Source organism: Entelurus aequoreus, linkage group LG14, assembly GCF_033978785.1.
Source record: "Entelurus aequoreus isolate RoL-2023_Sb linkage group LG14, RoL_Eaeq_v1.1, whole genome shotgun sequence".
Taxonomy (NCBI): domain Eukaryota; kingdom Metazoa; phylum Chordata; class Actinopteri; order Syngnathiformes; family Syngnathidae; genus Entelurus; species Entelurus aequoreus.
In genome coordinates, this window is record NC_084744.1 from 15,849,269 (window position 1) to 15,863,269 (window position 14,001).

The window sequence follows — 14,001 nt, forward strand, 5'->3', positions numbered from 1 at the left end:
AGCATTTATATCCGGTGGACAGATATAAACAACAAATTTAAGATCCAGAATGGCATTTCTGTTTTCTGGTTTTCAATGGGAGATGTTTTTTAAAAAAAAAAATAGGGACAATTTACTGATTAACTACAATACAGTATATATGATTGTTATATTTTAATTAACTACCATGATCATTGTATTATTTGCGGTAATATAAAATCTGATCAAATCAACATGTATGTAATTTATATCTTAATTAGTTAAAAACAGTTCAAATCAATACAAATGCTTTTTATTTTTTTTTAACAAACGGGGATTTGACACAGCTTGTGGTCTGTTGGTGTACAAAAAAGTGTCACAACAGACGCTTAACACACACACACACACACACACACACACACACACACACACACACACACACACACACACACACACACACACACACACACACACACACACACACACACACACACACACACACACACACACACACACACACACACACACACACACACACACACACGTACAAAGGTTAGGATTCATGTGCAGGGACAAAATTTGTACAAAACATCAGTGACAACAGTAACACTTGTCCTTATGTGAAATGACAACATTCAAATTGAATAATACAGTTCAACGTTCTTTCTTCAAACTTGACGCTCTAGAATGAAGTGGCCAATAGGTGGCAGCAGTGAGACACTGACCGCTACAAACACTGTTTTGAGTCCAACTTAAATAATGAGTCCAATTTAAATAATGAGTCCAATTTGATTATTTTTACCCTCTAACTCAGGGGTGTCAAACTAATTTTAGATCGAGGGCCACATGGAGAAAAATCTACTCCCAAGTGGGCCAAACTGGCAAAATCACGGCACAATAACTTAAAAATAAAGACAACTTCAGATTGTTTTCTTTGTTTAAACATAGAACAAGCACATTCTGAGAATGTACAAATCATAATACTGTTTTTTTTTCACACTTACATGTTGCGGTTAATAGTGTTCTATCTTTATTTGTCGTTATTTATACTTTCTAAACAAATTATGTGATAATGTTCATCAGTCAACTCATTGGTGTTAATTTGCAATCTATCAAGATAAAAAAAATATCAAAATCAAATTACAGAATGTTATTTATTTAGTTTGATCATTTTCCTCGACTAGTGTACTAACATCATATGTAGCATAATCTACAAAAATACAAATAATTGCTATTGTGACATCTAGTGGACACATTTAGAACAGCTGTTTCTTTCATTCCAAAATTTCAGCTCATTTTTCTACTTAGCAAACTCATACCGCGAGCCAGATAAAACCTGTTCGTGGGCCTGATCCGGCCCGCGGGCCGTACGTTTGACACCCCTGCTCTAACTAATCTTCCAAAAAAATCCAATATTTAGCATAAATTATGTCTATAAAAACGGAATATTTATATATAATATGTAACATCTGGGAAGTGCTTTAATAAGAGGGCACAAGATATATAAAAAGGTCATTCTGGGCAGTCACTCTTGCCACTGATTTGACATGATATACAAAACACATATATACATTCATCGTAAAAAAAAAAAAAAAGTTTTAGATAATCATCCACGCAGTTTTAATATAAAAAAGTATGCAGGGAATAATGCATGTTGATGTATAAATACTGTACACATACCAACAGTTACTTTTTTTTTCACAGCCAGACTTTTGGCAAATGTCTCCACCACACAAAAACACACATTCTAAAAAAAATAAAAATAACAAACACTCGCCCACATGCAAATGAGTCTGTAGTGCATAGAAGGATGCCTGACAAGGTGGAAAAGTGCAGGCGTATCCCTCCCATCCAGAAGTTTTTGCGACAAAAATCGGACATTTTTGAGTCATAAAGGTCCGAGGAGGTTGTTAAACCGACGTTTCCGACTGGAGCAGAAGCACAAACTTGTGCGACTTGGGGTCCACGTACTCTTCGGTCACTCGGATGTACGGGATGCCCCTGACCGTGACGGCTAAGCTGAAGTCGAGGCACCTCAGCGTGAACTCGCTGCCTTCTTTGACGCCGCTGGTTACTGACGCCTCGCTCACCAACATCCACTGGTCGGCCATCCAGCGCTCGGGGCCATACTGGAGGGTGGGACCCGGGGCCAGGTATGTCTCCAGGAAGGCCTGTGGACGAAACCAAAATAATATATAACTAGAAAAGGTAACCTTTTGATGATATTACGGATCGTAGATGGTGAAATCCCTAAATTCCTTGCAATAGCTTGTTGAGAAATGTTGTTCTTAAACTGTTTGACAATTTTCTCACGCATTTGTTGACAAAGTGGTGACCCTCGCCCCATCCTTGTTTGTGAATGACTGAGCATTTCATGGAAGCTGCTTTTATACCCAATCATGGCACCCACCTGTTCCCAATTAGCCTGTTGACCTGTGGGATGTTCCAAATAAGTGTTTGATGAGCATTCCTCAACTTTCTCAGTCTTTTTTGCCACTTGTGCCAGCTTTTTTGAAACACGTTGCAGGCATCAAATTCCAAATGAGCTAATATTTGCAAAAAATGAAGTTTACCAGTTTGAACGTTAAATATCTTGTCTTTGCTGTGTATTCACCTGAATATAAGTTGAAAAGGATTTGCAAATCATTGTATTCGGTTTTTATTTACGATTTACACAACGTGCCAACTTTACTGGTTTTGGGTTTTGTAATATTATGTAAATATGTCAGAAGACTAATTTCCACCTGTTTTCCCCAGACAGGTTGGTGTATACATACAATCAAATAACAATAACATCACCTTCGGGCTCATGTTGTTAATGAGGCAGAAAGCTAAGTGCTTCTGGATGCTCTCCATGCTGTGGCAGTGCTGCCTCCTGGTGGTGCGCAAGTACTTCTGCAGCGCGCGGGCCATCGATGGGAAAATGGCCAAAGCCGCTTCCCGGACGTCCATGATGTCGGAGGGTGATGCACGTTCGTCCTCTTTCTTCATGCGGCGGACGTGCGTGAAGGCCTCCTCCACCGCCACCACCAACCTGACACATCAAATCACAGCATGTCATGCACTATCTTGCATAAAGATGCATCACGAAAGTACATCACCTTTTATTTTATTTCTTTTATAGATCTGTGCAACGTTTTAATTTTTTTTATTTCCAAGGTAAGTGAGGCATAGCAGCATGTCATGCTCTATCTTGACTAATGCAGCTTAGCACAGCATAGCATTTCTATGTAACCTATCTATTTTACTGATCATTGCACAATTTGAGTGCATTGTGTTCATTTCTCAGCCTCCTGAGTTAAGGGAAGCATACCATTATGCAGCATACCATATTTCCTTGAATTGCCGCCGGGAATATAGTATTCGCCTGCCTAGAATTACAGCCGGGTCAAACTCGTTTCGCAAAATAATTAGCGCATGCTTGGCACTTCCGCCGGGTCAAATATGAGTCATTGAATGACTCCCGCCTCCTGGTGGTAGAGGGCGCTAGTGATCCTTCTTGCGACTACCAGTACTGCAGAAGAAGACAACAAGCAGCAAGCATGAGCAGCGATCGTTTGCTTGCACTTTTACCATGGAGGATTACATATCTAAAATAAAACAGTTTTCTAAACTGGACTTTCAATCGAAGCAGGATGTAATAATTAAAGGAATATCTCCAGAGACTTTTAAAACTGAAGAAAGATAAGGAAGACTGCCTTTGATCAGAAGCAGCTGCACATGGACATCATTTATAAGTAAAGGTAAGACCATAATAACGTTTTTTTATGAAATGTGCTTTTCATGATAAGGTAAGCGCCGGAGTGAGAAGAAGTTTTAAAATAATTAGTGCATGCTTGCCCATCCCGCATGCTTTTGGTAAGCGCAGGAGTGAGAAGACGTTTTAAATTAATTAGCGCCCCTGCGGCTATTCAAGGAAATACGGTATTTGAAAAAAGAAATTGAATGACTTACATCACATTATAGCACATCTATTTGTTGTATTTTTTATAGATCTGTGCAAAAATTCTGTGCAATGTTTTTGTTTTTTTCCCCTTTATGTAAATGAGACATGGCAGCATGTCTTACTCTATCTTAACTAATGAAGCATAACAGCATATACACTATATTGCCAAAAGTATTTGGACACCTGCCTTGACTCATATATGAACTTGAAGTGACATCCCATTCCTAACCCATAGGGTTCAATATGATGTCCGTCCACCTTTTGCAGCTATTACAGCTTCAACTCTTCTGGGAAGGCTGTCCACAAGGTTGCGTAGTGGGTTTCTAAGAATTTTCGACCATTCTGCCAAAAATGCATTGGTGAGGTCACACACTGATGTTGGTCGAGAAGGCCTGGCTCTCAGTCTCCGTTCTAATTCAGCCCAAAGGTGTTCTATCGTGTTTAGGTCAGGACTCTGTGCAGGCCAGTCAAGTTCATCCACACCAGACTTTGTCACCCATGTCTTTATGGACCTTGCTTTGTGCACTGGTGTCATGTCAGAAGAGGAAGGGGCCCGCTCCAAACTGTTCCCACCAGGTTGGGAGCAACAAAACAAAACAACACCACACCATAATTCCTCCTCCACCAAATTTCACACTCGGCACAATGCAGTCCGAAATGTACCGTTCTCCTGGCAAGAACCTCCAAACCCAGACTCGTCCATCAGATTGCCAGATGGAAAAGCGTGATTCATTACTCCAGAGAACGTCTCCACTGCTCTAGAGTCCAGTGACGACATGCTTTACACCACTGCATCCGACGCTTTGCATTGGACTTGGTGATGTATGGCTTAGATGCAGCTGCTCGGCCATGTAAACCCATTCCATGAAGCTCTCAGCGTACTGTACGTGGGCTAATTCGAAGAGCTCTGTAGCAACTGACTGTGCAGAAAGTTGGCGAACTCTTTACACTATGCGCTCCAGCATCCGCTGACCCCTCTCTGTCAGTTTACGTGGCCTACCACTTGGTGGCTGAGTTGCTGTTGTTCCCAAACTCTTCCATTTTCTTATAATAAAGCCGACGGTTGACTTTGGACTATTTAGGAGCGAGGAAATTTCACGACTGGATTTGTTGCACAGGTGGCATCCTATGACAGTTCCACGCTGGAAATCACTGAGAGCGGCCCATTCTTTCACAAATGTTTGTAGAAACAGTCTCCATGCCTAAGTGCTTGATTTTATACACCTGTGGCCGGGCCAAGTGATTGGACACCTGATTCTGATCATTTGCATGGGTGGCCAAATACTTTTGGCAGTATAGTGTATATTGATGCTATGTCGTGATACACTATATTGCCAAAAGTATTTGGCCACCCATTCAAATGATCAGAATCAGGTGTCCTAATCACTTGGCCCGGCCACAGGTGTATAAAATCAGGCACTTAGGCATTTGTGAAAGAATGGGCCGCTCTCAGGAGCTCAGTGATTTCCAGCTTGGAACTGTCATAGGATGCCACCTGTGCAACAAATCCAGTCGTGAAATTCCCTAGCTCCTAAATATTCCAAAGTCAACTGTCGGCTTTATTATAAGAAAATGGAAGAGTTTGGGAACAACAGCAACTCAGCCACAAAGTGGTAGACCACGTAAACTGACAGAGAGGGGTCAGCGGAGGAATTATGGTGTGGGGTTGTCTTTCAGGAGTTGGGCTTGGCCCCTTAGTTCCAGTGAAAGGAACTTTGAATCCTCCAGGATACCAAAACATTTTGGACAATTCCATGCTCCCAACCATGTGGGAACAGTTTGGAGTGGGCCCCTTCTTCTTTCAACATGACTGTGCACCAGTGCACAAAGCAAGGTCCATAAAGACATGGATGACAGAGTCTGGTGTGGATGAACTTGACTGGCCTGCACAGAGTCCTGACCTGAACCCGATCGAACACCTTTGAGATGAATTAGAACGGAGACTGAGAGCCAGGCCTTCTCCACCAACATCAGTGTGTGACCTCACCAATGTGCTTTTGGAAGAATATATAAATATATATAAATATATAAACAAACTCCGCAACCTTGTGGACAGCCTTCCCGGAAGAGTTGAAGCTGAAATAGCCGCAAAAGGTGGACGGACATCATATTGAACCCTATGGGTTAGGAATAGGATGGCACTTCAAGTTCATATGTGAGTCAAGGCGGGTGGCCAAATACTTTTGTCAATATAGTGTACGATGACACTAAAGTACCCAGCCTGATTTGTTATCTCTCATTTTGAAACTTAAAAACTACAGTATGTCATGCAGGTTTAGACAACACAATTGCTATAAATTGACTTCCTTGTATGGGCGTGGCCTATTGTGTGACCTGCTAACACAGAACAGAATCTCCTTAAACAAATGTGCTTTCTGCTAGTTTAAGCAACGTCTGTAAGTATATTTTATTCTATTCTATCTTCAGTGTGCTTACTTGATATCAGCATACCTATTTTGACGTATCTGCCATCACTTTGCCAAGTGATATCGCTCAACATGTCATTCTGTTGAAGTGGCTGGCTAGCTAGCGCTAGCATTTAGTAAGGCCTACACTTCCTGTCTACGCCTCATGTTACCCCGTCTTATTCGCACTCACCTGGCTTTTCGTTTGCGAACTCGTCTCTCAAAGTCGGCCTCCTCGTAGTACAGCTCGTTATGGGCGCTGTCTTTGCGTTTGGCGGCGGCGGCTGCAGCCTGGGACTGGTTGCCATTAGCAGGCTGGGCCCCTGCTGTGTTCCCAGGGGCTGCCCCCAAAGGGAGAGGACATAGGTGAATTGATAATAAGGAAGAGGTAAAGGGTTGTGTGTGGAAGAACATGGAGAACAAAAGGGAGTGTCCGCACCTTCATACTGATGCACTTATAAGGCCTTGCATCCGCCATTAGGAACATTGATGTTTCTAACCTTGTCAAGATGAACTTCTCTACATTTGTAGGCATTTCTCTCGTGCATCATGTCTCTCAATCATACAAAATTATGCAGAAAATTACTGAAAATACTTAGACTTAGACGAACTTTAATGATCCACAAGGGAAATTGTTCCACAAAGTAGCTCAGTTACAAAGGATGGAAAGGATAATGAACACAAGGGCACAAAAAGAGGGTGAAAACAAAAGGTATAAAGTAGACTAAAAATGTACCATAGTAGCAATATAAAATAGAACATATATTTAATATTTACATATTATATATACAGTATATAATATATACTGATATATTATATTACTATATAATATATACAATACATAACAAATCCCAATTACCATGTACATTATATAACAGTATATGTAACAGCTGCAGAAAAAAAGGGCAGCAGAAAATAAAGAGTAGATCCAGCAGAGAATATACATTACAAACAAAGAGAGGTAGCTAACATAGAAGCGGACAGGTAATAGACAGATATCATCTATTGCTGTATGGCGAGTGATTATATATTATATTATATTATCATGATGATCTTGTGAGTTAAATATAATAAAAAATATAATTAAGGAATTGGTTTCCTACCTATACATTTATTAATATTAATACATTCTCATTAAATATCAACAATCATGTATATTGTCTCCCTGTATATCTATGAATATTATAATATATTCACACATTTTATGTACATATCAGTCAATTAAAAAATATTGTTTTTATTGTTAATTTAATACATTTCTATTTTTAAAAAATCTAATTATTCCCTAAACAATAACAACATTAATTAAAAATATATTTTAATAACATATAATTTAAAAAAGTAGTTATGCATTACTTGTGTTATTTATATATTTGTAAAGATCAACACTGTCACAATAAATATCAACAATCATCTAAATTAGAAACTGTACAATGTGATTAATTTAAGCATGAGAGTATATCCACTATTTATTTTTATTTATACAAATCAGTGTTTCCCACACATTCATTTATTTGTGGCGGCCCGCCACGAAAGAATTACGTCCGCCACAAATAGATTTATTTTTTTATTTTTTTGTCCTGTCCAGCTTCTCAGGCAAATCATAGGCAAATCATATAGTTGTTGTAGATGCCCATATAGGCTGTTCAGATTTACTTTACAAAAGAGAAGTATAGGATACTTCTCTTGTTGCCTTATTTGTATTTGACCACTACTGTTTTCTGTTTATTTGTTACTGACTGTGGCATGACACCTCTGCCTCGGTTTCCCTTTATGTTGCTGGTAAATAATATGGTTGTAGTAGTAGGCTAAAGTTAAATTATTTAGTATGCACTAATTAAAGGGGCAGAGCTTTAAGAGACATTTTAGCTTTTATATTTCCATCCCATCCATTTTCTACCGCTTATTCCCTTCGGGGTCGCGGGGGGCGCTGGAGCCTATCTCAGCTACAATCGGGCGGAAGGCGGGGTACACCCTGGACAAGTCGCCACCTCATCGCAGGGCCAACACAGATAGACAGCTTTTATATTTCATTAGATATATTTTTTGTAAGAACCACAATTAATAAATATATTTCAGTGAATAACTTATTGTTCAAATCTGTATATAAATATGTACATAAAGTGTAAAATGGATGGATGGATGGATTGATGGATGGATGGACGTTTAAAACAAAACTGTCATTATTAATTAGTAAGTATACATTTTTTTAGCCTTTTTAGAGAAAATTATGCAAATTACTCGATGATATCATGGTGACCACGCCCATAGCCACGCCCCCACCGCCACATGTATCTTGGCAGTTTATGGGAAACACTGCAAATAGTGATCAGCAATTTAAAAAAAACATATAAATAATGTTATTATTATTACTACTACTATTAGTATTATTATTATCATCCACAACCTGTAAAAATAGATACACAAACTACACATCACTATAATGAAATAATTATTCAATAATAATCTGTAATAATCTAATACATTTATATTTAAATTAAAATCGAATGTCCATTAAACAATAACAAAAAATGATTCAGATACATTTCAATAACATATACTTTATAATGTAATGACGCATATCCTTCATCAAATCATAAAATCATCATAGTCATTATAATCTAATAATATCATACTGTATTATTTATATGTCACTAATATAAATATAAAATTAATTATTATTACAAATGAATAATCATGTATACTTATGTACAGTATGTAGAAAAATACCAAACATGAAGCAATAATTACATATGAAATATACTTGAATATAATAAAACATGACTTTTTATATTCCTTATGCACTTTGTAATTAATATTAACATTACAACCACATTTATTCTTCCCTCAGGCCATCAGACTCTTGAACGCATCAAAATAATTCCCTCAATTCCCCTCCCCAAAAAACGGATTAACTCGCTGGAATATAAAGACAATATAACATACATCCATAAACGTGGATGCATATGAAAAAGTGCAATATATTTATCTGTACAGTAATCTATTTATTTATATCTGCACATTATTGCTCTTTTATCCTGCATTACAACGAGCTAATGCAATGAAATTTCGTTCTTACCTGTACTGTAAAGTTCAAATTTAAATGACAATAAAAGGAAGTCTAAGTCTAAGTCTAATTAATATTTATTGTATATTGTTATTAGTTCATAACATACTACGTAGATTGAATTGATAATTACAGACAATAATAGCAAAGGGAAAAAACCTTTATACAGTATATAGCCTCCTCAGATGCAGAATGCTTTTTATAGACAACTAGATTAAACATTAATATTGTGCACACAAATGAACATAAAGTCTTCTTGTTGGTTTTACAGTAGCAAGAAGCAGAGTAAAAGGAGCAGAGTAAAAAGCAGTAAAACTTACATGTTAACATCATTAAACCAGGAAATGATGGGAAAATGTGTGTGTGTGTGTATGTATGTATGTGTGTGTGCGTGTGTGTGTGTGTACGGGCATTTGTGCAGGTATGAACAATGCTAAACTATGGGAAAACAGGGAAGGGAGCAACAACGAAGTCGACATGTGGGAGAATGTGAGGAATCAGCATTGCTCTGATGAATTATTTAAGGGTTGAAATCCCGCCGCCCCCCAGAGGCCTTTCTGCTGCTCTTTGATAGAGGGAAGGGGGGCAGGGCCATGGAGGACGCCGCACTGGATGCAGCATCATGAACGCCTTGGCCGTGTGCACGCGGTGAGGATGGGATGTTGGAAAGTGCGACGTGAGTCGTGTTTGTTCGTGGGGTGGGGATGCAGTGTATCCATTATGTCAAGCACACGGGCTTGGTGGGTGAACCGAGCCATGACGTGAGCCACTTCCTGTGCTTTAAAAGTGCATGGGTGGGTGTGGGGGGAGTGGGGGGGGGAGGGGGGGGGAGGGCTTTCTCCTCACTACTTACTCTCCCACAGATACTGTCTCAGTCTTGCTCTCAATGCTGCAGTTCATAAAAGAAGTGGGCAATAAAGAGCAGGAGATCACAACTACGTAAAAAAATACGACAAACTAATTGCATTTACATACCGCGGGTGAACTGACGTCGCACTGTGATGATGCAATGCAATCAATGTACAGTATCATCAAATTACAGCACCTTTTCGTATGGACTTCATGTGTTATGCATTATCCTTGACTTTTTGGTGATGCCACCACAAAAGGCTACCAGTGAGGCAAATAGCGAAAATGTGATGATAACCATAGAACAGGAAATAGTGTTAAGTGTGACGCAGGAGAGCGGTAATCAAGTCTCTGTCCTGGTTGCTCAGTATATTAGGGCTATAGTCAATAATCAATAATAAAAGGCCATCTGATAGATATTTAAAAAAACAAGAAGAAAACAATTTTTTATACATTTCGGTAACACTTTAGTATGGAGAACACATATTCACCATTAATTAGTTGCTTATTAACATGCAAATTAGTAACATATAGGCTCTTAATTAGTCATTATTAAGTTCTTATTAATGCCTTATTCTGCAAGGGCCTTATTATACAACCAGTAAGCCATTAACTAAGAGTCTTCCCTCAATAACCTCAGAATTATTGCTTATTAGTAACCATAACCCTAACCTTAACCCTAACCCTAACCTTAACCCTAATATGTTCCCTTAGTGTCCAAATAACTCTAAATTAAGTCTTTTTTACTTTAATAAGCAACTAATTAATGGTGAATATGTTCCCCATACTAAAGTGTTGCCTACATTTCTTTATTGCTGCTTTAAAACTGTTGTCATTAAAGCCTCCAGTAAACTGCAGTGTCTTTGATTGGGAACAAAACATTTTTTTACTGTACATTGTGTTTTTGTCCCTGGTATACATTATTAAATGTAATTTAAAAAAAAGACTTGACCCTTTTTTGGCAACAAAAAAATGTGTGATGAACAGAGAACAGGAAATGACACTTATTGCGACATAGGACTACGGTGCATACAGGTCCCTGTCCTAAATAATAAACAATAATAATAATAAAAATAAAAGTAAAGTAATGGTACGCACTTCAGAAAGTGATATGATATTTAGTGTTTGTGCGAAGATAATTACTTACCAGGCACTAATGTTTAAAGTGTTTTTTAACAGGTACGACAATTACGAATCTTCAATCTTCGCTTAAAACATTGCCTGAACAGTTAATAAAGGTTTTATGTTGGCCACATTTTGACCACATCACTGATTATTTATATTCTTATTTGGTCAAAATTGCTTATAATCCTGAAAGCAGTGTCCGAAAGTGGATTGTGTACAATTTTAGAGGTTCTACTCCATCTCGTAAGCACAAAACCCAACTAATAACAACATATGAGGTGAATACTGGAATGCGAAGTACTTACCGTCAACGTTGTAAACTTTTAATCCAGCCAAATGTTTGGCAGCTCTGTGCTTTGAGGCCGAGAGGAGCGCCGGGTTGTGGAGGGGAAAATCTTTGTAGTAATACTCCAGTATGGTCAGAGCGGCGTTCTGAATGCTGAAATTAAAGGAGAGGGTCTTAATCCTCAATCTAAAACTTCGGACAATACAGCTTGGGTTGTGCCTTCATTGGTTCAATTGAAAATAGGAGTACAGAGAAAACCAAAGCCAGGGTGATTTGAACAATTCAGGTGACAGATTGGGACACAAACACCAACAGGAGGGGAACAGAAGTATTTATAACATATCGGGGAGAAGACTGAGGGCAATAGGAAAAATTAGTGTTGCAGCAAAATGGACACTATGGAGTATAATACTACATAGTCCGTAGCTAACATTAATTGTGTGCTTATTTTTGTCATTTTGGATACTATCATAGAGGAGAATGAGGGCAATAAGAAAATTGAGTGCTGCAGCAAAGTGAAGACTGTGGACTATACAAACATACTACTGCAGAGTCTGCAGCGACCATAAACTTGTGTGCTTGTTTTTGTCATTTTGGATACTATCATAGAGGAGAATGAGGGCAATAAGAAAAATGAGTGTTGCAGAAAAATGGACACTATGGAGTATAATACTGCAGAGTCCGCAGCTAACATAAACTTGTGTGCTTATTTTTGTCATTTTGGATACTATCATAGAGGAGACTGAGGTCAATAAGAAAACTGATTACTGCAGCAAAGTGGAGACTATAGAGTATAATACTGCAGAGTCTGAAGCCATGTGTTTATTTTTGTCCTTTAAAGTTAAAGTACCACTGATGGTCACACACACACTAGGTGTGGTGAAATTACTCTGCATTTGACCCATCCCCTTTGTTCCACCCCCTGGGAGGTGAGGGAAGCAGTGAGCAGCATCATTTTGGTGATTTGACCCCCAATTCCAACCCTTTATGCTGAGTGCCAAGCAGGGAGGTAATGGGTCCCATTTTTATAGTCTTTGGTATGACTCTGCCGGGGTTTGAACTCACGACCTACCAATCTCATTCTAACCACAAGGCCACTGATCAGGCTAGATTATTTACATTTTTAGATGGATAGACTTTATATTATTATCAGAGAGGAGACTGCGGGCAATAAGAAAAGTCAGTATTGTAGCTTTTACCTGAGCTGTCCTATGTTGTAGTGACGTGTTTCTCCGTCGGTGGAGCGGATGACGCACACGCTGTAGCAGGGTCGCAGGTGGCGCAGCTCCAGCAGCACCACAGCCAGATAGTGGACAAAGAGCTGGGAGTCCACCAGGGACACGGCAAACTGGACCACGCCGTGGTAGTCCTCATCCTGCAAAATTCATGCGTTCGTTACGTCTCGTCTCCATTACTGTACCATGTTATTTTCAGGCCTCCTTATGTCTAGCATTAAAAGACTACAGTTGGTACAAAATGCGGCTGCTAGACTTTTGACAAGAACAAGAACGTTTGATCATATTACGCCTACACTGTGTATACCTTTATATACCTATATACATGTATACCTATGTATATACCAGTGGCGTGCCGTCACTAGAGGCAGGGGAGGCACGGCCTCACCTGCCATCATGGAAAGAAAAAAAAAAGTAAAAAGAAAAAAATAATAATTAAATTGTTATATGTATCCAGTGATTATACTAAAGTTATTTTCCATTTAACTTCACCAGTTTTAGATTATTTTTATTTTTATTTTCACATTTGCCGTTCAAATACTGAGAAGAGACGGTGCGGTGATCAGCAGCCAGTTGAGGCACGTCACTGATTTGTGCCTCAACATGGATTGTGCGCAATGACTCGGCTAACTGCTGGCCTGCTGTGCAGTGAGACCGTATTGCTATATGAATTATATTATACATTTCCATAGTTTAGTTAGCTGAGGTATATAATGTACAGTGTATTTTGTCAACAACTGTATGTGTGTACCATATTTTTAGTGCTGAGCGATCATAAAACTCTGCTGCGAAGACACATTGTGAGAGGCTCGTCTCATAACCCCGCCTCCTGGTGCCAAGCACCTCCGCCGCAGAATGCACCGCCCGACGGGAGCGGCGCGGCCACACCAACCAAAGCCCACACCCAAACCCTCCACGTGCAAGACCGAATACACCCAAAAAAAGTCACTTAACAAGAAGCCAAAAAGTGCAAAAACAACAATGCTCGCGCTGCAGGAGCCGCGAACGACCGCAGGGACACAACATTAGGTACACCTGCACTGCAGGTTCATGTTTGTAAATCTGACTGTGATGATGCAGTCGTGCCTCACCAGACATTAACCTCACCGCACGCCACTGGTATATACCTA

General features: G+C 39.2%; 1 protein-coding gene and 1 long non-coding RNA gene across 2 annotated transcripts in view; one reads left to right on the plus strand and one right to left on the minus strand.

The window, feature by feature from the left end:
* Positions 1-264: 264 nt before the first annotated feature.
* The window catches only part of LOC133664448 (vang-like protein 1), a 55,594-nt gene continuing 41,857 nt past the window's right edge, over positions 265-14,001 (minus strand). The window contains exons 5-9 of the mRNA XM_062069088.1: positions 12,836-13,011; positions 11,656-11,789; positions 6,503-6,650; positions 2,758-2,992; positions 265-2,129 (exon numbers count right to left, since the gene is read on the minus strand). Coding sequence (XP_061925072.1) covers positions 1,869-2,129; positions 2,758-2,992; positions 6,503-6,650; positions 11,656-11,789; positions 12,836-13,011 — 954 coding nt within the window. The 3' untranslated portion in view covers positions 265-1,868. The remainder of the gene's footprint in view (positions 2,130-2,757; positions 2,993-6,502; positions 6,651-11,655; positions 11,790-12,835; positions 13,012-14,001) is intronic.
* The window catches only part of LOC133664450 (uncharacterized), a 59,936-nt gene continuing 52,173 nt past the window's right edge, over positions 6,239-14,001 (plus strand). Inside the window, exon 1 of the long non-coding RNA XR_009828587.1 lies at positions 6,239-6,300. This is a non-coding gene — a long non-coding RNA (uncharacterized LOC133664450). The remainder of the gene's footprint in view (positions 6,301-14,001) is intronic.